We start from the raw sequence: 24208 nt of genomic DNA, 5'->3' as shown, positions 1-24208 counted from the left end.
TTGAGGGGCAGTCAGAAACAGAAACTAAGGTAGGGGAGAATCAAGTCTCATAGATAAAATCGGACCAAAAGTTAGTTGCAGCTGACACTACAGCCCCTTTCCCCTCCCCTCTGATAGATGTCAGTGGCTGCTGTCTATTGCCATGGGAGACATTGACAGAGCAGCAGCTGGGAAGGTTGGGGCAGCGGAGAGGTGAGAGGCAAAACCTGCCCCCTTTTAGAAATAGATGACCTCAGAAACAGCTATTAGCTGTAGAACAGGGGTGTCCAACCAGTAGATCGTGATTTACCGGTAGATCCCCAGCTGATCCTGGCAAATCGCGGGATCCTTACTGTGTACAAAAAGTTATGGGGGGAAAGCTAAGAAACTCTGTGCAATCCTTCCCCCCAAAAGCTCAACTCCTCTGGGCACTTCCCTCCTAAAAAAGCTCAACAACTCTGGGTAATCCACCCACCCCACGCATGCTACTCCTATCTCCAATGACAATGGGTAGATCACTGCTGCTTTTTTATACTGGGAGTAGATCACAGTCTCTTGGGAACTGGACATGCCTGCTGTAGAATATCCTGCTGAATTATATAGATTACCAATGCTTAGTAGCACTCAGTCCCAGAATAGTCATTATTATTCCACAAATATGGCTTCTAGCACACAATCCTGAAAACTTCATTTTGAAGAATAAATGAAGCTTCTAGCTCATTTACCTGCAAATTGGGAAACACTCTAAACCTATTACTTTGTTAACAATCAGTGCTAGAAAGAGTGTTGTAGGACTTTTGAATAGCCAGGTGTGAGATCTCTGCATTTATTCACCTGTCTCTTGGCAAGGTCCTGGCACGCCACCCCCCACTATCCTTTCCTTCCAGGGATCATTGCAAAAGATCCCACATTCTGCAACCCCTGAATATTATCCAATTAGAATAATCAGATTTCCTAACTGGCAGAGTTTATTCTGGGCACAGAATTTCGAGATTTCTAGGCACAGCCTTTTGGCTTTGTATGCCATCTGTTTCCTAGCAGGACAGCTGGGCCCTTTGAGCGAAGAGTGGCCTCTTCCTTTGTGCATTGTGCCTGTCGCCTCCTGCTCTCATATCCCCCATGACTTAGGGGTGGGGTGAGGGTGTGTGTGTGTTGCTGGGTCCAGACACTGAGGAGCTATTTCAGGAGTGTGACTCTAATTTTAGGAAGATGGGGTGGGGGAGTTCAGCCAGAGTCCGTCCAGACAGCTCAAGAGGCCAGGGATTAGGCAGGATTGTTCATCCAAGGAATCCTGTCTTCAGGCATGTTGGTAGACGGATTCCCAGCCTGTCACTCCTGGGAGAAAGAATCCACCTACTTCCTGTAGCTGCCAAGTTGGCTCTCAAGGCTCTTCGCTACATAGGTTTCTTTAAACATATGCATTCATTTTTGCAGAAGGGAGTCACTATTAAGTGATGCTTTAGTACTTTTAGGAAGTACTTGATGCAGGGAAAACGGTTGCAGCAGCACCAGCAACAGTTAAAGAACATCAAATATTCAGTGGGCTATCCTTGCATCTCTGTATTAATGTCAGTAAACTGTTAGGGACCTGGGTGGTGCTGCGGTCTAAACCACTAAGCCTCTTGGGCTTGCCGATCGGAAGGTCGGCGGTTCAAATCCCCATGACGGGGTGAGCTCCCGTTGCTCTGTCCCAGCTCCTGCCAACCTAGCAATTCGAAAGCACGCCAGTGCAAGTAGATAAATAGGTACCACTCTGGTGGGAAGGTAAATGGCATTTCTGTGCACTCTGGCTTCTGTCATGGTGTCCCTTTGCTCCAGAAGCAGTTTAGTCATGCTAACCGCATGACCCGGAAACCTGTCTGTGGATAAATGCCGGCTCCCTCGGCCTGAAAGTAAGATGAGTGCTGCAACCCCATAGTCGCCTTTGACTGGACTTAATTATCCAGGGGTGCTTTACTTTTTTACCTTGGGGTGTCCCCCCATCTTTTGTAGCTTTGTTTGATAGTATTATTATTTTTAGCCTGCAAAGCTGATTTTTAGTTTTCCTCTGAAGCCACTTTTTGCAGGTGCCTCTGTAAGTGCTGTGTTCTGTGCTTTTGTCCCTGCAGTTAGAAGTTAGATCTTGGCTCCCATCTCAGCTGCACAACTTCAGAGTGACATCCTTATTTCTTATAGTGTCACTAAACAGATGTACAGTGGTACCTCTGGTTGTATAATAATAATAATAATAATAATAATAATAATAATAATTATTTATACCCCGCCCATCTGGCCGGGTCTCCCCAGCCACTCTGGGCGGTTATGAACGGGATCCATTTCGGAGCCCCGTTCGTAACCTGAAAGGTCTGCATCCTGAAATGCCGCATCTGCGCATGTGCGTGACGCAATTTGGTGCTTCTGCGTATGCATGTGACATCATTTTGCACGTCTGCGCATGCGCAAACCGCCGAACCCGGAAGTAACCCGTTCCGGTACTTCTGGGTTTGGCGCATTCATAACTCGTGATGAACGCAACATGCAGCGTTTGTAACACAAGGTATGACTGTATGTAACTAGACCAACAGGCTGCTTCGTTATATTGCAGGGGTCCCCAAACTAAGGCCTGGGGGCTGGATGCGGCCCAATCGCCTTCTAAATACGGCCCGTGGATGGTCCGGGAATCAGCGTGTTTTTACATGAGTAGAATGTGTCCTTTTATTTAAAATGCATCTCTGGGTTATTTGTGGGGCATAGGAATTCGTTCATATTTTTTTTTTTCAAAATATAGTCCGCCCCCCCCCCAAGGTCTGAGGGACAGTGGACCGGCCCCCTGCTGAAAAAGTTGCTGACCCCTGTTATATTGCAATACTTTGAACCTACCCTTCAAAATGGAAGAATATTTTTATCTGCCTAGGCTGGCTTACCTTCAGCTTGTTTTCTCCTTTCAGCTGGTGTCTGCTGAGGGGTCTCATTCGGACGCTGGGTCTGTCTGCGCTGACAATCAGCCGGAGCTGCCGCCCTCCATTGAGCGTACTGGAGGGATAGGAGACTCCAGGCCTCCTTCTTTTCAGTAAGTTGTGTGTCTGTGTCTGTGTATAAGGAGCAGCCTTACCTTGAGCAGGGAGAAAGTTGAGCAGTTTCGCTGCAGGAAGTGCATTAAAGATTCCATTCTCTTCTGGCGAAAGGGAAGCTTAGTCTCTGCCTGTTTCAAGTGGCAGGGATAAAAGTTAACACTAGAGAGACCCAGTTCCTGAGCATGGTGGCCTAATGACCAGCCTTGTGACTGAAGTGCTCTCAGCACGGGATCCGCAAAGGAAACAGAGACCACTGTTGAAATTACTGGGCTTCTTTCCTTTTTTAACACTTAAACTTGACACAGTGGAAACAACTTTGCTGCCACATAAACCCGGACAACACCATTACTGGCCCCAACAACAACAAACATACCATCTCAGGACTATTTAATTGCTCATCTTCCAACATTGTGTATGCAATCAAATGCCAACAGTGCCCTTCAGCTCTCTATATTGGACAAACAGGCCAAACCCTACGCCAAAGGATAAATGGACATAAATCTGATATCAGGAATCACAAGACAGAGAAACCAGTAGGAGAACACTTCAATCTCCAAGGACATTCTATAAAAGATCTCAAAGTAGCTGTCTTAATACAAAGGAATTTCAGAAATAGACTGGAAAGAGAAGTGGCTGAATTGCAACTAATCACCAAACTTAAAACCATGGAGAAACCTGGTCTGAACAAAGACATTGGATTCTTATCTCATTATACATGACAAAGCTATCTTTAGCCCCTTTCCCTGTAAGACCAAATTGCAGCCGAGTGGTCAACAGGTTTTCCACACCTATCAGCTGTTCACCCATTCCCACCACCCTTCTGAGTAATACCCCTCCCCACTCCCTCACTATATTTAAGGGTCTGGTGACTTCCGTTTCAGTGTATCTGAAGAAGTGTGCATGCACACGAAAGCTCATACCAAGAACAAACTTAGTTGGTCTCTAAGGTGCTACTGGAAGGAATTTTTTATTTTATTTTGTTTTGACTATGGGAGACCAACACGGCTACCTACCTGTAATTGACACAGTGGCTTATGGACACTGTGCTCTGGCACCCACCCCTGCCCTATGTAGCAGTGTCCATAGCTCAGTGTTAATCCCCAGTAGCTCCAGTTGAAAAGGATCACAGATTGCTGGGAAATACCCTGACCTTGGAAAGTTGCACCTGCTCAGAGTAAAAAGTAGTAGGCCAGATGAATCGATGGTTGGCCTTGGGGTAAGGTGCCTTCATACATTGCTGTTGCTGTACATGGCTACCTTCATGTTGAAAAAACCTCAGACCTACCCTAGAGGAAGAGAGGCGCATTTGGGGTTGCCACTCACGGCACTCATACTCCCAGAAAACAATTGTATTATTGATAAGAGTATGTGAGGTTGGTGCAGCTGGGAAGTGTTTCTTTCTTGTGTCCTTGTTGAAGCGTTCTGCTGGTCTGACAGGTAACTTTTATTTTAAAAATTCAGAAACCTCGATCCCCACATGGGCAGGTTATTTAACAGCATTTTAACAGGGGCAATGGTCCCAGGATCCTGGAAAGAGTCTAGAATAGTGGTAATAGTGAAACCAGGTAAAGATTTAGAGGCTCCAGAATCATATAGACCCATTTCACTCATTGGGCAGGGTGCTAAAATATTAACTGGTATTTTAGCTAATAGATTGGCAAATATGTTGCCTAGTACTGTATTATCCATGCAGATCAAATAGGTTTTTTTAAACATAGATATATTGCAGATCCCGTATGTAAGATGCTGAAAGCAGTATATATTATGGAAAACTGTTGAGGAATCTGTGTGCATTTGCTTCATTAGATGCCCATAAAGCTGTTGATAAAATAGCTGTTGAAGTATTCTGGGGTGTGGGGAGCAAGTGGGATTCTTGGCAGCACGATGTAAAGTCTGTAGGTGCAGCCTGAGGACACTGGGAGCGTTGGCACTCTAGATAACTGCTGGCTTCCGCCCCTGACCAGAAAAAGTATCTAGTGCAGCCTTTTCTGGAACCATGTGTTTAGATGTTTTCCTGGCACATGTGAAACTAGCAGGAAGAAGAAGCCTGATAACATTTCTCTCTGATATGCTAGGATTTTTTACATATAGAAAGAAGAGTGTGCATTTGATTTTTTTAAAAAGAAAATACAAGGAATGCCAAATATTGAGGCCCCCATCCTGCCGTCTGACATGGTACAGTCCAGAATGGATTGCACAGCACACCTTTTGCCTATTTTAAGTTCTTCCCTCGGCCTTTTCTTTTAAGCCCCACACTTCTTTGAGCAAATTTGGAGGAGGTACTTCTGCGCAGTTTTCTACTATGTGTGTTTATGTTGTTTTTTTGTTTTTTTTAAAACTGCAGCCCCAATACTGGAGGAAGTCGAGAGAACCTGGATAATGAGACGGAGACTGACTCAGTGGTATCGATACAGAGGGAAAGGCCGCGCAGGAAAGATGGACCTGAACATGGTGAAGTTTATTTCCTAGAGTTCAACTGGCTATGGTAGTAGTCCCCACCCCACCTCTAAGTCTGCTCTGCAGGCTGTGCCTTTGACTCTGCTGCTGTGTGCCTGGGTCAGGTTCGTCCCCATCCTTGGGCCTTGGGAGGTCCACCTTCTCTGTTGCCATCCCAAGCCAACAATTTTTGAAATTTCCTTGCAATTCAGGGTCCCAGCAGCACTGTACCCACTCAGGGCCTGGCTCCTCCATGGACCCAGCTGCTCATCTGACCAAATGGGCAGACTTACTTCCCCTTTTAAAACAGAGAAGGAAAAAATGATCTGACAAGTTGTGGGGAGAGGGAGCCTGCTTAAAGATTGCTTGGGACTCAGGAAGGCCTTCCCCTTCCAATCCTGCTCCTTCTCACAAAGTGAAAACTGGGTTCAGATTTTTAGTTTTCTGCCAATGCAAAGAGTTTGCAAATGAGGGCTGCTATGTTGATATAACCATCTCCCACTCAACCCTGCCAACCTCTTTCAGGGTAATTGTTCTGTAGGATTGTCTAGTTTGCACAGTGTGTATTTAAGACACCATTATTTGTAGGTCCCTTATATTTTTGCTTACCTATTGCTAGAAAGGCAACTGGCGATCCTTTCCCAGGTGGGATATATATCTGTTTGACTCTTTGAAGGCCTTCTCTTCTGAATAGCTCCCCTTGGCCGTTGACCCTCTCCTCCTTTTACTCCAGCCCCCAGGGTGAACGGGACAGCCAAGGCGGAACGGCGGCGGGAACTAGGGGGCTATGAAAGCTCCTCCACCCTCATGAGCAGTGAACTCGAAACTACCAGCTTCTTTGACTCAGATGAAGATGATTCTACAAGCAGGTAAAGGAATATTCATGGCTTGGGAGAAAGTGACCTGCTATGACTGGAGTCTGGTGAAAGATCCCAAATAGAAACACCTCAGTTCCTCTTTCCCATCTAATGCTTCTCCCTTGACTCGCCCCAGTCATTTCTTCCTCCAGATTCTAGTCTCCCTGGAACAGTTGCGGAAGCAAAGAACTGATTTGAGTTCCAGAGATTTGGCCTTTCTTCACATTGTGGCAGTCAGCCAGGGCTTGCAAAAGTGTGTGGACTTGCCAGGGACCTGACTCTGACTCTCTTGACTGTACATGTAGGAGACACTTTGTTCAACTGTGCTTGTCTTATTTGCACGCACTGCAGTATTTACCTGTGCATTGTTTTTCTTCTAAAGAAAAACCATAGCATCGGTATTAGCCTGGAGTTTGGTAGACTGAGTGCAGGGTAGCTTTCATCTTCCAATTGCTCACATTGCCAAGCTGGTTTAGGAAATTGTCCCTTTGTCCTGAACATTGTTCTGCCACAGTTAGGAACAGCTGCAACTAGAAAGAGACTGTTGAGTGATGTGGACCCCACCCCCCCGAATTGCTCTGTAGGTATGTTTTGTTCACCATCGGCTTTTGTTAGAAAGTCACCCACCAAACATGTTCAAAGGAGGACAGTGTGTATTCCAGATCCTCCCCAAAACAAAATCAAAAATTCTTTCCAGTAGCACCTTAGAGACCAACTGAGTTTGTTCCTGGTATGAGCTTTCGTGTGCATGCACACGAAAGCTCATACCAGGAACAAACTCAGTTGGTCTCTAAGGTGCTACTGGAAAGAATTTTTGATTTTGTTTTGACTATGGCAGACCAACACGGCTACCCACCTGTAACTAGATCCTCCCCAGTTCCTTTAACACCAGGAATGGGATACCTATGCTCCAGATGTTGTTGGGACTCCCAACTCCCGTCTGTCCCAGCCAGTGGTCAGGGAAGATGGGAGTTGTAGTCCAACAACAACTGAAGGACCACAGGTTCCCCCTCCCTGCTTTATGTAAGAAGCAATATATGGAACTTTTGGGTTGTTCGCCAGGTTCCCCATGGAGTCATATTGCTCCCACAGTGTAAATCAGCCTTTGCCAAACTGGTGGCCCCCAGATGTTTTGAACAACAATTTCCATCAGGCGCAGTTGAACAGCTGTGGTTGCGGAAGCTGATGGGAGTTGTGGTCCAAATCTGAAGGGCAACATGTTGGCAAAGCCTGGTACAGAGTGCCTCCGCAGCATGTGGTCTAGCCTGTTCTAATCTCTTGGAACTCATTTTTGTGATGTCTCTGATCATTTGCTGCTTTGTTTTTGTGTGTGCTTGGGGACAAGAAACGGATGGAAGAGGAGGTCCTCTCTTGTGCAAGAGATTGGCCAAGGTGGCTCCCTGACCTCTTCTAACTACGTTCCTAGTTACCCAGAGGCTTGGTTTCTTTTGCCTCCTCGCTACCTTTTTCTGCGCTTTTCCTGGTGGCCAGCTTGCGAGCCTTGCTTTTGCCTCCATACTGTAGGTTCAGCAGCTCAACAGAGCAGAGTAGCGCCTCCCGGCTGATGAGAAGGCACAAGCGACGCCGGCGGAAGCAGAAAGTACCACGCATTGAACGGGTGAGATGCCTGGGGAAGGTGTCTGGGAGTAGGGGAAGTGCTGCAAGTGACTGAGTGGTTGGGCACGATTTGAAAATTAAGGAAAAAAGGGGGAGAACCTCTGAGGGCATTGTTACCCCACCCTCTCCACAGGTCTTGCAAGTGGCCTGTAGGTTACGTTTTGGGTCTCACCCTCTTCCTTTCTGTTGTAGTCCTCCTCCTTCAGCAGCATCACAGATTCTACCATGTCGTTGAACATTATCACCGTTACCCTCAACATGGGTGAGTAGTACAGGTAGTTGCTTGAAGCCATTTGGCCCACATAACCCAGATTGGGATGGTGGGAAGGAAATGGGCAAACGGATATTTTGCATAAAGCTGGAGGTCAGGAAGGAAGGGTCTTTAGAGGTTTTACAATCCAACAATCAGGTGAATCATGCGTCAAAATATTCAAAGCAAGATTTCTTTACTTTCTGAGTGTTGCTCACTGATCCCCATCACTCTCCAGATGGGATTCCACAAATTCCCAGTGCGCCTTCTTCTGTGACAAAGTGGTTCACATGATCAGGGACGCGTGTACATTTCTTTTTCTAAAAAATCCCTGTTTATCGTAATCTTACGTGTATTACATTAGTGTTATCACTTCCCAACATAGGAACGTTATTTTATCATTATTAAATAAAAACAGATATATGCTGTTGCAATTAGTTGTCCCCACCTTTTATATAAAAAAGAGAGAAGTATCAGAGTAATCCATGCAATAGAAAAAAAAATATAATTTAGAATAAATACTGTCACTGTGGCGCAGTTCACGCACTGCTCCAAACCGTAGTTAAAAACAAACCATAGCTTAATGTGAACATGCAGTGTGCTGGTGTATGCTGCTGAAGTGTTCTTACTCCACCCCTCCAAGAACAGCGGTCGGCAAGGTTTACCTCGGCTGGGCCGGTTCACTCCAGCAGAGATCCCTCTGTTGGCTGGATTGCGGGCATGCGTGAGCGCGCGGTCGCCTGCAATTTTCGGCCTGTCGCGATTTTCTGCGTCTGTGGCACTACAGAAGCGAGTCCCCACACCGTGCTGCGCTGCTTTAGCGCAGCGCGTGTGGACTCACCGAGCAGGTGGCTCAGTTTGGGGGTGGTGTGTGGGCCAGTTAAACGACACCCGTGGTCCACTTGTGGCCCATGGGCCTTAGGTTGCGGACCCCTGTCCTAGAACCTTTTATTTGTCTTTTCAGAGTGTAGTGTTGTGACACACACACCCCATTTGAGAGCTGGGGCAATTATCATGCTCACCCCCCTCCCAAAGGGTCCAATTCTCTCTACTGAATACAATGCAGGTCGTGTTAGTCCTCCTCAAAATATTGTGCCTCAGGCCACACATACCTATCTCAGGCCTGATTGCTGAAGAGCAAACTACAGTTTGGATCCCAAAAACCTTGCAAGTCGAATGTTTTAGCTCCTGAATGCCACAAACCCGGAAGTGAGTGTTCCAGTTTGCAAACGTTCTTAAGAACCTGTACATCCGAAGTGGCTTCCAATTGGCCGCAGGAGCTTCCTGTAGCCAATTAGAAGCTGTGCCTTGGTTTCTGAACGTTTTGGAAGTCAAATAGACTTCCAGAACGGATTTAATTTGACTTCCGAGGTACCACTGTACTGGATTTCTTCTACCATAGACAAAATGTTATTTCATAATGTAATGTTAAATGGCCTGTGCTATTTATTTATTTTTTGCTAAGTGCTACATGTTTATATCGTTTACCATTTGTCCACAGTCTCTAGTATGTGCTACCACACAGGTAATGCCTATCTCTGTGTGTCCCCCCCCCCCACTTAAAAAAAAGCAGTTTCCTTTTTTGCTTACCAATAAAACAAGATGATTTAGATTTGGTCATCCAATCCCCCCCCCCCAAAAAACATTTTCAGCCTGTCTCCATTTTCTGTTGTCTAAAAATACCTAACAGGCATTCCTTGTAGCTAGTTAATGGCCCGACTGGATTAATGAAATGCTGGCCATTGGCTGCGTGCTGTTCTAACTGCACAGACACCTCCCCTTCGGGTCCCTTCCAACTCTTATGATTCTGTGATTGTACAGAGAAGTACAACTTCCTGGGCATCTCCATCGTCGGGCAGAGCAACGAGCGTGGTGACGGCGGCATCTACATTGGCTCCATCATGAAGGGAGGAGCTGTGGCAGCCGATGGAAGAATTGAACCCGGAGACATGCTGCTGCAGGTGCTTTTTAATTTTTTTGAAACTTTTGAGAGCCAGATGTCCAAGAGGCCTATACTCACAATACGCTAAGCTCAGTGTGATGCGACGGCGCAAAGGACTGGGGAGGAGCAAAGCAGCTGCAGGTTTCTGTCCAGGAGCCCACACAGTTGCACAGTGAGCCTAGGGTTTGGCTGAGCATGACGTGAGAACCAGGCCCCTTTCTATAGAATCTGTTATCCTGTGATCACGACTGGGATTTCACTTATGGCTCAGTTGGTAGAGCACGAGACTCTTAATCTCAGGGTTGTGGGTTCAAGTCACACGTTGGGCAAAAGGGGGTTGGGCTTAGATGATCCTCGTGGTCCCTTCCAACTCTACAATTCTGTGATTATATACGAGAGAGCGTACTTGCTATCTGTGGAAGGTGGAGTTCACATCTCCGTAGACAAGCACAGCGACCCAAGACAGAGAGAAAATCAGGATGGCTGATTTGAAACGTCTTGTTTGTGTAAATGATGTGGTTCTTATCTCAAGGGAACCCTGGGGCCATGATAAACCCTCTGGGCTGTGTACGTAAGGCTTTGAAAGCTTAAAACCTGCCTGTTACTAGGCAAGGGCCATCAGATCTAGGAAAGAGGCTGTAGGTGGGGGGGGGGGGCAGAGCACACACTTTGCATGTACAAGCCCAAAGCTCAGTCCATAGCATTTGTTTAAAACATCTTTATTCAGCCCTTCACTGACAAGGAATCCCAGGGCAGAGAACAACAAAGCAATTAGTATTCCACAGTACAAACACTAAAGCTGATAATGTATCAACGCAACCATACACCACAAATGCTTGGGTGAAAAATAGGTCTTCAGGTGGCGGCAGAAACTGCTAGGTGATTTCTGTTTCAGATAGAGAGTTTTCTAGCTCAGAGGGATTGGCACCAGGGGACCACCACTGAGATAACTGCATAGCAGATCTCAAATGCCTGCAGCACAGTCGGGGAAGTCTGTCCTGCTAATCTTAATGCAGAGGCAGTTTCATATATATGAGCAGATTTTTCAAGTATTTAGGCCCCATGTTCTATAGGGCTTCATAAATCACCCCTAGCCCCTTGAATTTGGCCCAAACAGCATATTCTGAGCAAATGCAAATCTTTCAGGGTAGGCGTTCCATGCCCTCAATGGGTTACGCTACTTAGAAGCCTAGCTGTCACATTCTGCACTCGCTGCAGCTTCTGGTGTAGTGCCCCCTCAGAGCACATTATATTAGTCCAGCTGGGAAGTCACCACTTCATTGGTCACTGTAATCAGGCACTCCCTGTCCAGGAACTGCTTCAACTGATGAACTAGCCATAGCAGACAGAAGGTGTCCATGTTAGCCATCTCATTGTCCAAGGAAAGGCCAACCCCACTTGGAACAGGCCAGCTATCTACTTCCTGGATCTGATAGCTGCCCATGCACAGCTCCTCTGTCTTGTTTGGTTTCAGCTTCAGTTTCGTGACCCTCCTCCAGTCCACCACTGTATTCAGGCATTGTTCCAAGACTTGTACAGCCTCACCTGATTCAGATGGGAAGGAGAAACATGGCTGAGTACCGCCTAGCTCCATGATGCTAAATAGCACGAGGGACACGATGGAGCCTTGCAAATCCCCGCAGCACAAATTGCGCCACAAGGCTGAGCAATAGCTCCCTTCTGAAACTGGCCCTGTAGGTAGCAGTGGAACCGCCAGATCACTGTTGGCTTCCTAACCCACAGAGCTGGTCCAGGAAGATGCCTTGGTCAATGGCATCTAAAGCCACCAAGAGATCAGGAGAAGCAACAGTCACACTCCTGATGTCGCGCTCCTGATACAGGTCATCAGTCAGGGCAGCCAAGGCTGTTTCAGCCTCAAGCACAGGACTGAACCCAGACTGGAAAGGGTTAGGGCAATCAGTTTCTTAGAAGACTATCTGTTGCAGAGCAGCCACTGCCCTCTCCAGCACATCTCTACCTTGAAAAGGCTGGGAAATACTTCTGCCCGATGGCGACCAGATTGTTTATCCCAATACTGGTATTGGGCATCTCCACATGTTCATTTAAGACCCATACACTTTTGTGGGGCTCGTACATTTTCATCTTTCTCTGCAGGTGAATGATATCAATTTTGAAAACATGAGCAACGACGACGCTGTGCGAGTGCTGAGGGAGATTGTGCACAAGCCAGGGTAGGTAGTCTTTTCTCCCCCTGCAGCTCCAAGGCAGATCACTCTCCAAACCTGCAACTGTTCTTGGGAGTGTGGGCTTGGTGGCGTCTGGTAATGCAGGGCTGGTGCTCAGTTTCTAGCAGTGCCCCCTGGTGCCCTCCAGAAGATTAATAGCCATCTCGGACAGCTAACTGTTCCAAGTGGGCCTAGAGGACAGTTAAGTCCTGCAGATCAGTAAAAATAAAGATTTTCAAGGAAAGATAGCACAAGGCTTACAGGTTCATTGTGTGTGAGCAAAAGACAAAGATAGTGCACCAGCCTTCATCTATTCTAGTTGCTGCATTTGGGTTTTGTGCCAGTGGAATTCTGTTTAGGCAGAAGGACAGCCTCTCTGTTCCCCGACACTTTGTTTCCCCCCTTTTGTTATATTACGATATTTACTTTGATATAGCAGAAAGGGGAAAACAAAGTGTCAGGAGGCCAGTCGTCAAGGTGTTCCCAAGCGTTGCTCATGAGTAACGACAGAGCCTTCAGTTGCTAAGACTATTGATTGTGCATTACTATTTTACAGTGTAGAGCTAGTTCAAAACATGACCGCTCAGTCACTTGCAGAATCCGGAAGTGCCCCTCTCCGGTTTCCCGCCCAACACCAAAGTCTCGGCACCCTAAAACGATGTCTGCGGTGCCTCCTTGATCCCCCGATGCTGTGCTGGCGCCGGAAGCGGCAGTTCTCCCTCAGATCCTCTCTGGCTGGCGGTGCTGGGTCTTTGCCCAGAGTCTCCAAGCTTCTGCAGCTCCTCCTCCCTTGGAGAGAGCTCAGGCGAAAGGCTAGAGGAGGAGGAGGAGTCCGTCAACAGAAGCGGCTGGGGTTCCCTGTAACGTAGAGAGCCCTCTCGCGAAGAGCTGCTCTCCCAGTCCTCCTCCCGAGGAGGACTTCTTTCCCTGCCCTCCTCCTGAGCAGGACCTCCAACCAGCCCTTCCTCTCGAGTAGTCCTCCTGTCCCCCTCCTCCTTGAGAGGAGGATCTCTCTCCCCTTGCTCCTCACAAGGAATACCTTTGCCCCGGCTCTCCTCCCGAGTAGGACCTCCCCTCGCCCTCTCCTCGCGAGGAGCCGGGCAATCCCTGACACCAGTGTTCAAAGCAAGCGAGAGCTTCTCACATATTTCCCTGTCTTGTTCCATCATAATACCCCAGTACTGAGCTTTAGGGATGTAAAACTCACCCACTCTGTTTGTGGGGGAAGATTTATTCTTGCTTCTTCTGCATGTCTGGACGTGCGTATGTGGGTGGCTTTTCTGCGAACTGAGCTGACCAGATCTGGTAGCATTGACAGCCATTGTGTTTCTCTTCCAGGCCCATCACTCTGACTGTTGCCAAGTGCTGGGATCCCAGCCCCAGAGGCTGCTTCTCGCTACCCAGGAGTAAGTGGTTTTTGCTTCATTTCTTGGTTTGCTCAGTAGTGTGCTTGAGGACTGGTGTTCTATAGAACCAACAGTTAATAACGTGTCCCCCACCCAACATTGCCTTGTTGCAGGATGCAAGTGGCCAAGGGAGTTGAATGCTCTGTTACTGGGATGGAGTGGGGGCTCCTTGTACCCAGAAAAATAGTGTATGGGACAGAAAGCTAGGCCTAATCCCTTCACCCTGCTGGTTTTACAATATACAGGGAGATTTTACATACATGAGACTCAGTGTGGTGTAGTGGTTAGAGTGTTGGACTGGGATTTGGGGGGCCAGGGTTCAAATCCCCACTCAGCCATGAAGCACCCTGGGAGACGTGGGGTGCCAGTCACACTGTCTCTCAGCCTAACTTACAGCACATGGTTGTTGGGAGGGCAAAACGGAGAGGGGGAGAAGCATGTTTGCCGCCTTGAGTTCCTTGGAGAAAGGTGGCATAAAAATGTAACAACAAATAAATATTTTGTAGGCGTGATCCCTCACCTGCATTAATAATAATAATAATAATAATAATAATAATAATAATAATAATGTATTACTTATACCCCACCCATCTGGCTGTCGTGGAAACACCTGACTGCTTCTTTCTGTTGAATGTATAAATGGGCTCTAAGGGTGCGGCGGAGGTTTCGAACCCATTTTTTCTGGCCCTCTGTGCTGCTCTCTCTCTCTCTCTATCAGCTTCTCTCCTGCCCCTTTCTGTCACCCCATGCCTAATCAGTCCCCTATTCCACATCACACCCAAGATAAGCTGCCAAGTTAGCAGGCCAATTCCCTGCATGCAGCCCACGCCCCACATACCCCCCCCCGTGCCCCATGCCTGCCTCCGCCTAGGGGGAGCTCCCCCCCCCGCACCCCTCGTGTTGATCCTCCCTCTCTTCTTTCTCCCCCAGTTGCTCCCCAGCGGATCTGGGCTGGGCCAGACTCTCCATGCTCCGATCCGGGTGAGTCCCGGCTGATGCTGGGGGAGGACAGGGCTTGCCCAGAGGTGGCGGGTTTGGCGAGAGGGGATGACTCTTGAGGAGGGGGCTTCCTCACGTGCCCTGTGTGTTCCCTTTAGGTGAGCCCATCAGGCCCATTGACCCAGCAGCCTGGGTTTCCCACACCGCAGCGATGACCGGCACCTACCCAGCGTACGGTATGAGCCCATCCATGAGCACAATCACTTCCACCAGCTCCTCCATCACCAGCTCCATCCCAGAAACCGAACGTAAGTCCTCGTGCCTGTGTGTCCCCCACCCCTGCTTGGCTTCTGGTCACCTGCACGCCGTAACCTGATAGGAGCAATACATGCACAGGGGCAAAACCCAGATTTGAGGGTTGGAAAGAGGATGGTTTCCCTCAATAGATCTTCAGCTGCATGGAAAGAGGTGTTCACTCCATCTTTTGCTAAAGCAACAGGGATGCTTTTAGAAGCAAAATATTTTAAACCAAAGATTGGAGGATGAGCAGGATGAGGGACCTGTGTGAGGCTAGGCGAAACAGAAGGCCACAGATTTCTTCACTTAGTTGCTTCTTCTAGGATAATGAGCATTTCTTGTTAGTTTGTGTGGTCAGTGGGAGAATCAAGAAGGTTCCAAAAAAGGAGGAAAACCCTGACAACTTTGCAGGGGCCATCTATTTTTATTTATTATATGTATTAGTAAGATTTTTAGATCCGTGCCTCAAAGCGACTTACATGTTGAAAATAAAAAATAACAAAAGACAGCACATAAACAAGTAGCAGTGTGCAGTGATTTTTCCTGGTGGAGCAATATCCTTCTCAGTGAAGCACCGTTGACTGAATTGCTTGAGATAAAGGGCTATGTTTGGGGCTGAAACACTGCAGAGTCCCTTGTAAATGGGTTGAAGTTGAGCAGTCGCTGGCTGGCTGAAAACCCTGAACGGTCCCAGCATAACTTGAGGGAGCACGGGTTATTCAGGTGGATGCAGTGCTGGCTTCCTGTTAGGCAAATGGTGAGGAAGTTGGAAGATGTGATGCTAAGCACAGGAGAACTTACCCTCTCTTCCAAAAGGGAGCTCAAGAGAGGAAAGGTGGACGTGTTAGGAATTGTGCAGCAAAGAGGTGCGTGTGGCACAGCGGCCTCATAGCGCTGTCCTCTGAGTGGGTTTTGGCCAGAGGCTATGAAGTTGGCCCGTTGAGAAGACTGGCAAGGCCTGGTGCTGCAGCGTTAACTGAAACTAAGCAGATGTGTACCTGATCAGGTGTTTAAGCTGCTCTGAGCTTTCTAAAAAAAGAGATGTTGTTGAAGGATAAAACGGTCTGGGTAGTAATGGAGGTTGCGTGCCAGGGACTGGCAGGGCTCCGCAGAGCAGGTGGAAGACGTAGCGGGCCAGAAGCTGATCGGGGGAAGAGGGTAGCGATTTATGGGCATTTGTGCCTCCTGCCAGGCAGCAGCCAGAGACTGAGGATGGGGAGCGGTCTGAGCAGCCAGAGATGGGGGAGGAAGGACAGGATGTGTTAGGAGAGGAGAGAGAGGCGGTGCCTGAAGGAGGGAGGCTGGCAGAATCCCCTCCCCACTGTCCCCCAGGACCAGGAGCAGCTTGAAGAGGCAGGCACAGCTACAGCTTCCTTGTTGAAGGAGTCACAGGCTGTCAGATGAGCGTACTTAAGTTTGGGGCGGCCACCCATTGCGCCAGCAGTCCAGCTTGGAGCATAAGCCCGGGGAGGGGCGCGGGCTGCCTAGTCACCAGAAGTGTGTGTGTGTGTTTAGTGCACCTCTGGGGCAACTGGAAGTTTGTGTTTTGTCAGTAGAGGATTAAACCACCGGCTGTTTGCCCTGCTTGGGCTGGGTGTGCTCAGGGTGTTGTGGTTAGACTGCAGTTGACTGTTTCTAGGAAAAAGGCAAAGAGCAGCCCAGTATGAGGCCCGCTGCTCTCCTTTTTTGCACCTTCAGTGGTTGCTAGGGGGAATCCTGCCCCAAGAAGGACTGCAGAATCTTAGGGTGTGCCTGTGGTGTATTGTTCCCTTGCCCCCACCCTCCTGTGTGTGGCACCTTCATGTGCTCCTCTGCCTTTCCATCCCCTCTCATCTCTGCCTCCCTTCCCTCCGTCCGACCCGCAGGTCTCGATGACTTTCACCTGTCCATCCACAGCGACATGGCCACGATTGTCAAAGCCATGGCTTCGCCAGAGTCGGGCTTGGAGGTGCGCGACCGCATGTGGCTGAAGATCACCATCCCCAATGCCTTCATTGGTAAGACGCAGGCCCTCTGCAGGGCAAATGGGTGAAGGGCCACGGGAGAACCACTTGCTGTTTGCCTCTCCCAAGCAGATAACTGTCTCAAGCCCCTATTTGAGATAAGCGACGGTAACTTCATAAGGAGGACAGGTTAGATGTCTTATCAGAGGGGAAACATACAAACCTGTTTGCAAGAGAAGTGTCTCTAAAAATAGGATTATACATGGCATCTGCTGCAGAATTGGATTCCTTAGAGTCTCAGCTTTCACTCTCTAGCCCTCAAGAGCACCAAAATGAAGAGGATTTACGCAGTGCACTTAAGTGTTTTATGTGTCCTGTAAGATGGGCCTTACTATGCCTGTCTCACAAGTGGGGCTGGGGTGTCCTTGAGGCTGAGAGCATAACGGTTTGCCTGAAATGAGTTCAGGGGTGAGAACAGATTTGGGTCAGAAACTTCTGGTTCGTTCTAAGTCACTGTGTTGCACCAGGTCGAGCACAGAGGTTGGCAAGAGGTTATTGAGCATGTCAGGAGGAGCTTCTAGGTACATTGTGACTGTGTCATGACTTCTGAACATTATCTTCTTTATAGCCCAGTAAGCTGGACTAAGGCAGCAAAAGAAGGCTGGAGCCAGCTTCCCTCCAAGCACCTTCCTCTCCTCAGAGCAGAACAGGTGCTGTCCGCTTCCATCCTTGCTGAGTCCCTCTTTGCTGCTGTCTCTTGGCAGGATCCGATGTGGTAGATTGGCTCTACCACCATGTAGAAGGTTTCACAGACAGGCGAGAATCCCGCAAGTATGCCAGCAACCTCCTGAAGGCTGGTTACATCCGACACACTGTCAACAAGATCACGTTCTCGGAGCAGTGCTACTACATCTTCGGCGACCTCTGCGGCAGTAAGACTCCTCCTTTGCACTTTGCAGGGGATGGGGGGTGGGGAGCAAAAACGGGTAGTGGGTGGTTCTGGCAGGCTCTCAACGTGGCCATCTGTTTCCTGGGAGAGCAGAAGTAGGAGAGCCCTCAAAGCAAGCCCATGTGGCTTTACAGAATCATAGAATTGTAGAGATGGGTGGGAACCCGAGCTCATCTAGTCCGGCCCCCTACAATGCAGGAATCACAGCTGAAGAATCCACGACAGATGGCCACCCAAACTCTGCTTAAAAATCTGCAAGGAAAGAGACTCCACCACCTCCCGAGGGAGTCTGCTCCACTGTCAAAACAGCTCTTATCATCAGAAAGCTCTTCCTAAAGTTCAGTCGGAGTCTCCTTTCTTGCTGAACCTGACATCATCCTTCCCCTTTTGTCCTGTATTTTGGAGTCAGACTAGTCACCTCCTCTGCGGGGATCTTTAGCTTTCAATCAAAAACTCCCCACCACGAGATAAGCATCGTCCCATGCCGCCCACTCCCTCTTTGCACCACAACCTGAATTTCATAGGTAAGAAATGAGGATAAGCTCACTTATGCCCTTGCTCCTGGTGTAACCTTTGCCCTTTCTCTGTCCCTGTTTCACAGACATGGCCAGCCTGTCCTTGCATGACCATGACGGGTCCAGCGGCGCCTCCGATCAGGACACCTTGGCTCCTTTGCCTCACCCAGGAGCTGCCCCATGGCCCATGGCCTTCCCCTACCAGTACCCGCCACCCCATCCATATAACCCCCACCCTGGATTCCCTGACCCAGGCTACAGCTATGGAGGCGGAAGCGCGGGCAGCCAGCACAGCGAAGGTAAATGTGAGCCGTGTGGGACATGAGCGGAATTTCTCCCATGCCATAAAGATGGTATCATATGCAAGCACTGGGCGTGGCTTGTTAAGTCTCAACAGCTGGGCTTCCTCTTGAGGAGCAACCTCGCTTCTGCCCAGAGATAAATGGGCCAAGTGGGTTTTGTGGGGGGGAATTTGTTCATTTGGATTGCAGGTGTTTGTTAGGGTCAAGTTCTTGTGAGTGTGCCAGAGCCTGCATTTGCTCAGTTGTGAACCTCTTTTGGCATCTCTTTATCAAAGTCAGGAGGTTTAGTGGCTGATCCCAAGGTCGTGAGATCTGCTTAAAGTCCCCGTGTTTAGCAACATGGGGCACAAGCCCGATTGGGGGGGGGATTTGATTTTTAAGGGGGGAATTCGAGAATGAGTTATTAACAGTGAATGGCCTTTTAGGCTTCCTCCACGTGAATAGGAGTTCACTTTTTGAATAATAAGAATTATATGTCATGGCGGGGGGGGGGGGAATCAGGGTTTTAGAGATGTTTAGGTGGGGCATGGCCCAAAAAAGGTTGGGAACTACTGGCTTAGACCTTTGGGGGGGATTTCATTTAGGGCAGAGAGATCTGCTGAAAGTATTAAGAGCCTTCTCTGTAGCAGCACCCAAATGATACCCAAAGACCCTTCTCGGTAGTGGCGCCAGCACTTTGGAACGCTCTCCCATCAGATGTCAAGGAAATAAACAACTATCTGACTTTTAGAAGACATCTGAAGGCAGCCCTGTTTAGGGAAGTTTTTAATATTTGATGTTTTATCGCTTTATTATTATTATTATTATTATTATTATTATTATTATTATTATTATTATTATTCACTCTGTTGGGAGCTGCCCAGAGTGGCTGGGGAAATCAAGACAGATTGGCAGAGTATAAATAATAACATATTATTAATTAATTAATTAATCCCAGGAGATTTGTTTGGCTCTTGCACTGGCTGTGTTTTAATGCTGCCTGATGGGCTTTCTTTATTTCTGAAGGCAGCTGTGTATAGGGAAGTTTTGTAATGTTTGATGTCCTACTGTGTTTTAATTTACTGGGAAGATGCCCAGAGCCTTTTGTTATATGATTGCCACTTTCCTTCTACTGGAGATCATACAACAAACAACAACAACAACAACAGTATAACATTCCTGCCGCTTTGCTTCCTGCTCCCCCCATTTGCCTGGCTTCCCACTTTTGTGCTGCACTTCCATGGACTTAGGGTCCTATCCAGCAAAGTGACAGTTGAAGGCTCCTGTGAGGTTATTCCTACCTATTCTGATGGGCCTGACCCAAATATTCTCTTGTCCTTCTCTCCCCCCCCCCCATTTCTTCTGCAGGAAGCAGGAGCAGCGGCTCCAACCGCAGCGGCAGCGAGAGGAGGAAGGAGCGAGAGCCCAAGGCCGGGGAGTCCAAGTCGGGCGGCAGCGGCAGCGAGTCGGACCACACCAGCCGCAGCAGCATGCGGAGGGAGCGAGCGGCCAGCGAGCGCTCGGTGCCGGCCAGCCAGCGCAGCCACCACTCGATGGCTCACAGCATCCGCAGCCACCACAGCCAGCAGTCCTACGGGCCTCCCGGCCTGCCGCCTCTCTACAGCCCTCCCATGCTGCTGATGCCTCCGCCGCCTTCCGCCCTGGGACCCCCGGGGGCTCCCCCTGGCCGAGACCTGGCCTCTGTGCCCCCTGAACTGACGGCCAGTAGACAGTCATTCCGAATGGCCATGGGCAACCCCAGTGAGTTCTTTGTGGATGTAATGTGAAACGCCGCCCCTCCCTCCGCCTGCCTGCCGCCCCCGTTGGTTTTGTCTCCTAGGAACAGCCCGGCCTGCGGGGGATTCCTTTTCTTTTCTTTTTTTTTTGGTCTTGGCAATTATGAAAAGGGAAAAAACCCAAAAATAAACTGAACTAAATGTTTTTGATTCTAATCCCTGCCTGCAAGAGGGCCCAGCAGCCTCGCCTGAACCACCCCTGGACTTGATTGCAGAGGCGCGTCCCGTTCCCAGCCCCCCCCCGCTTGTGCCAACCCTTCCCCCCATAACCCCTTCTCTAACCCATTAATCCGCATCCGCCTGGGGACTCTGCTGCTCGCCTGTGTTTTCCCTGCGGCTCACTTCTCCTGCCCTAAACACATGCCCTCTTTCTTCTCGCCCCTTTTTGTGTCCCTCTCTGTCGAGCAGCCAAGAATTACGGGGTGTTTGACTTCCTCTGAGCTGGCCGCCCGTGCTGGGGAGAGCCGCAGCGTGCTGTGGTGGTTTGGCTCCCCCACAACCGAGGAAGATGCAGAGCCCTGCAGGCAGGCAGGCTCTTGGCCATGTGGGGGCTGAAGATGGCTTCTTTCCATACTGGTAGAAGGTGCCCCACCTTATCCATAACCCCAGGAAGGGAGCAGGGCTCAGATCCAGCTGTGCCTTCAGTCTTCCATCTGATAAGATGTAGCAGCTTGGTGGCCATTGGCATGAGGTTGAGAGGAGAGCTCTTGCCTTGCAAGGCAGGTGAGAGTTCCCCTTGAGAGCTTCTCAGATGGTGATAAGAGCCGGAAGCCGCCGAGGAGGCTCACACTCTTCCTTGATTCTTTGCCTCCCATGTCTCGATTAGCGCCAATAGCGAGAGTGCCAACCCCCGGTATCCATAGTTCACGTTCCTGAAGATACTATAGGTACAAGTGCCCCCCCCCCCTTTCTAATATGCTTTCTTTCTCTACCCGAGCACTCATGGTGAGGCATCTTCTTGATGTATCTCTGACGTCTGGTGGCCTGTTTAGTAGAGCCTTTTTTACTGCCACCTTTTCACACCCAGGTCTCTCTTGTGCCCATCAGTCCCTTGTCTCTTAAGCTGAGCTGTTTTTAGATGCTCTCTGTCCCCCTCAGCCCGTTCCACTGTTTCGTTTAAATGCCGTGCATCCACACTACTTAACCCTGGCAGCAGTATGCCTTGGTATTTCCTTTGCCTACCTCCTCCTCTTCTTTGTCTCCTACCTCTCTTTCATCCTTCCTTTTCTTTTTAACAATCCCCAAAACTGAAAAAGTGATGGGGGGCAGGGGAGGAAGAGATTGGGGGGGGGGAGGAAATAGACAAATATCATCAAAAAGATAATTTCATTAGCACAAATAGTATGAAATAAGTTCTGTGGTATACAGGTTTTTAAGTAGAGGTTGGAAGGCCATCTGTCATGTATGATCTACTTGCGATTCCTGCATTGCAGGGGCTTGGACTAGATGAGCTTCCAACTCTACAATTCGATGAGGATTTTAACAAAGCAACTTTTGGGGTCGCCATGGTTGTGAACATGGGTGGATCTCCAAAATCAGAAGAGTTGCTGCACTAGGCTTATGTCCCAGGGGCCAGATGAGTTGCCCCAAGTGGACCCCTGCACCATGATTGCCAGCAGCAAAATAAACAATAAACTTATGCGGTGCTCCTGTTCACTGTTCCTGTCACTCAGCATTGTCCTCTGCCATGATGCTGCAGTCCGTTTCATTCATCTTTCCTTGGCCATTGAGAATACACTGAAATTTTTATTGGGTTGTTTTTAGGGTCTCCCCCCCCCCCCCAGATTTTATGTACTCCAGCAAATATCAGATTGCTGAGACTTCTCCCTCTTGGATGCAGAAGTTCAATAAATATTTTAACTGTATTTTTAACCATAACTATTCTCAACCATAGCTGCTACTAGAGGTGTGCTTAATTTACCCAAGTGCCAAATTGTTTTGCTGCAGCTCCATCATCCGGGCCAAGGATCTGGGGGAAGTGGCTGTCTGTCCTCTGCCACTTTTTAAAGACTGCTGTGGTGATCTGTAATCATGAACTCTTCCCTTTGATAGCTGAGGGACAAGTAGTAATTTTAGCAATTGATTATGACGATGTTTATTCTGAACGTGCCCAAGGTTAGCTGAAGCCTCACCCTTAACTTAGACCAGCACATTTTATGCCAGCCGTCATGCCACTATCCATCCCAAACTGATGCTGAGCCATGCTTGGAAACGAGGCCAGAGGGGGCTTTAAAAATGTGCTCTCTTCAAGCCGAGTGCTTGCTTCTGCTGTCCCCACCCTCTGAACGAGCACCAGCACACCAGTGAAAAGCAGGTGAGCAGGGCATGTGCAGAAAATAAGGGCTCACTCTTGTCTCCCTTGCCATCCTTTCCATAGCAGCTGTTAGGCCTTTCTGGTTTCTTTTCTTTTCTTCTTGGACACAAGTGCAGCAAGGTTTGGGCTTGAAGGCAGGGGGCAAGATTCCCACAACCAAGCCCAGACTGCTCTGTGGGCACACTGTGCATTTCTTGTGTGTCTGGGATATAAGCAGGGCCTCTGGCTTATCTGCATTGCTTGCAGCTGTGCTGCAACATAGATACTCCAGAATCGCACATGGGATATCAGTTTCCAAAACATTCCTAGCCCTCACACTTGCACAGGGAGCACAGTGGCCATGTTTGCTAAATCATAGAAAATACAAATGGTTGAAGAAGGGATTTAGGAAGTCCAGAGACATCTTCACCCAGTATAGCGCTGTGTCGTTCATTGTGGCTTCTGTTTAATTGCCCTGCCTTTTCTATACTTGCCCTCTACACTCTCAGTGAATCCTAGCCCATCCTTCTTAGCCACCCATGTGCAGAATTTCTTAAATCTGCAGGCAGGGGAGGCTTGCAGTAGAGGAGTTATACTAAACTGCAAAGCACACCCGACAGATACAGTCATGCGTGACTTTACACAATTTTCACGCAGTTTCCCGTACAGAAGTTCTTGTAGGGAACTCATCACACGTGAAGCAATATTTAACTCTGCTTGCTATGGCAGGGATTTGTTCGGTGGAGAATTCCAGAGCCCTCGACTATCCCACGCCGATGCAAAAAAATTGTACGATTTATCACAGCCCACCTTTAGCTAAACTGCTTATGTGCTCTTGCCAAGGACCTGGTTGGGAGAAGCACCCACTATTAGACGGTACATTCTAGTCCCCTTGCGGCCCATAGCCACCTTTGGCCTTCCTGCCATGCGACAGTTGTCTTCTGCACCAAATATCAACTGTTTTTGGAATGTCTTGTGGGGTTTGTTGTTTTTAAGATTGAAGTGTCCCTTCCCTCCTGCTTTCCCCTCCAGTCCAGCATTGGCTCCCCCCTTTTTGCTAGTCCCCTAAGCCCACCACCGTGATGCCAGTTCTTCTACACCTCTGCCACTGCTCTGCTCATTTGGTCTTTTGAACCAATTGCCCCCTTTCTGCCCACCATTAGTCTCTCTTTCAGGGCATTGCCCATGATCTCAAGTGTCATGTTGCCAGTCCTCCCTCTCCTCCTCCTCCTCCTCCTCCTCCTCCTGGTGCTATATTGCCATTCTGTCTTCCCTCCTCCTCCTCCTCCTCCTCCTCCTCTAGTTCCTTCCATCACCTGGTACTACATCGTCATCTTGCTCTCTTTTCAACTCCTTTCCCCCCACTTTGGTGCTATTTTCTCTCGTCACACATATTGCCCCTTCCCTCACACACCCCTCGGTTTTATATAAATTGAAATCACCCTACTTGTTTTTATTTATAAAATAGT

General features: G+C 48.8%; 1 protein-coding gene across 2 annotated transcripts in view; it reads left to right on the top strand.

Annotated features, from left to right (window-relative positions):
- DVL3 (dishevelled segment polarity protein 3) overlaps positions 1–21246 on the top strand; it is a 52119-nt gene extending 30873 nt beyond the window's left edge. The window contains exons 3-17 of one of the 2 annotated variants that reach the window (XM_033150835.1): positions 2907–3028; positions 5377–5483; positions 6202–6337; positions 7850–7943; positions 8135–8204; positions 10014–10153; positions 12250–12326; positions 13659–13726; positions 14657–14707; positions 14824–14973; positions 16828–16959; positions 17670–17837; positions 18456–18668; positions 20019–20411; positions 20855–21246. In XM_033150835.1, coding sequence (XP_033006726.1) covers positions 2907–3028; positions 5377–5483; positions 6202–6337; positions 7850–7943; positions 8135–8204; positions 10014–10153; positions 12250–12326; positions 13659–13726; positions 14657–14707; positions 14824–14973; positions 16828–16959; positions 17670–17837; positions 18456–18668; positions 20019–20411; positions 20855–20886 — 1953 coding nt within the window. In that variant the 3' untranslated portion in view covers positions 20887–21246. Of the gene's footprint in view, positions 1–2906; positions 3029–5376; positions 5484–6201; positions 6338–7849; positions 7944–8134; positions 8205–10013; positions 10154–12249; positions 12327–13658; positions 13727–14656; positions 14708–14823; positions 14974–16827; positions 16960–17669; positions 17838–18455; positions 18669–20018; positions 20692–20854 lie in introns of those variants that run through there. The other variant, XM_033150836.1, reaches the window with a different exon arrangement.
- The last annotated feature ends 2962 nt before the right edge of the window (positions 21247–24208 follow it).

The sequence above is a fragment of the Lacerta agilis genome, chromosome 5 (assembly GCF_009819535.1).
Source record: "Lacerta agilis isolate rLacAgi1 chromosome 5, rLacAgi1.pri, whole genome shotgun sequence".
NCBI classification, from domain to species: Eukaryota; Metazoa; Chordata; class Lepidosauria; order Squamata; family Lacertidae; genus Lacerta; species Lacerta agilis.
The sequence above is the reverse complement of the archived record's forward strand: the minus strand, read 5'-3'. Positions and strand labels throughout refer to the sequence as shown.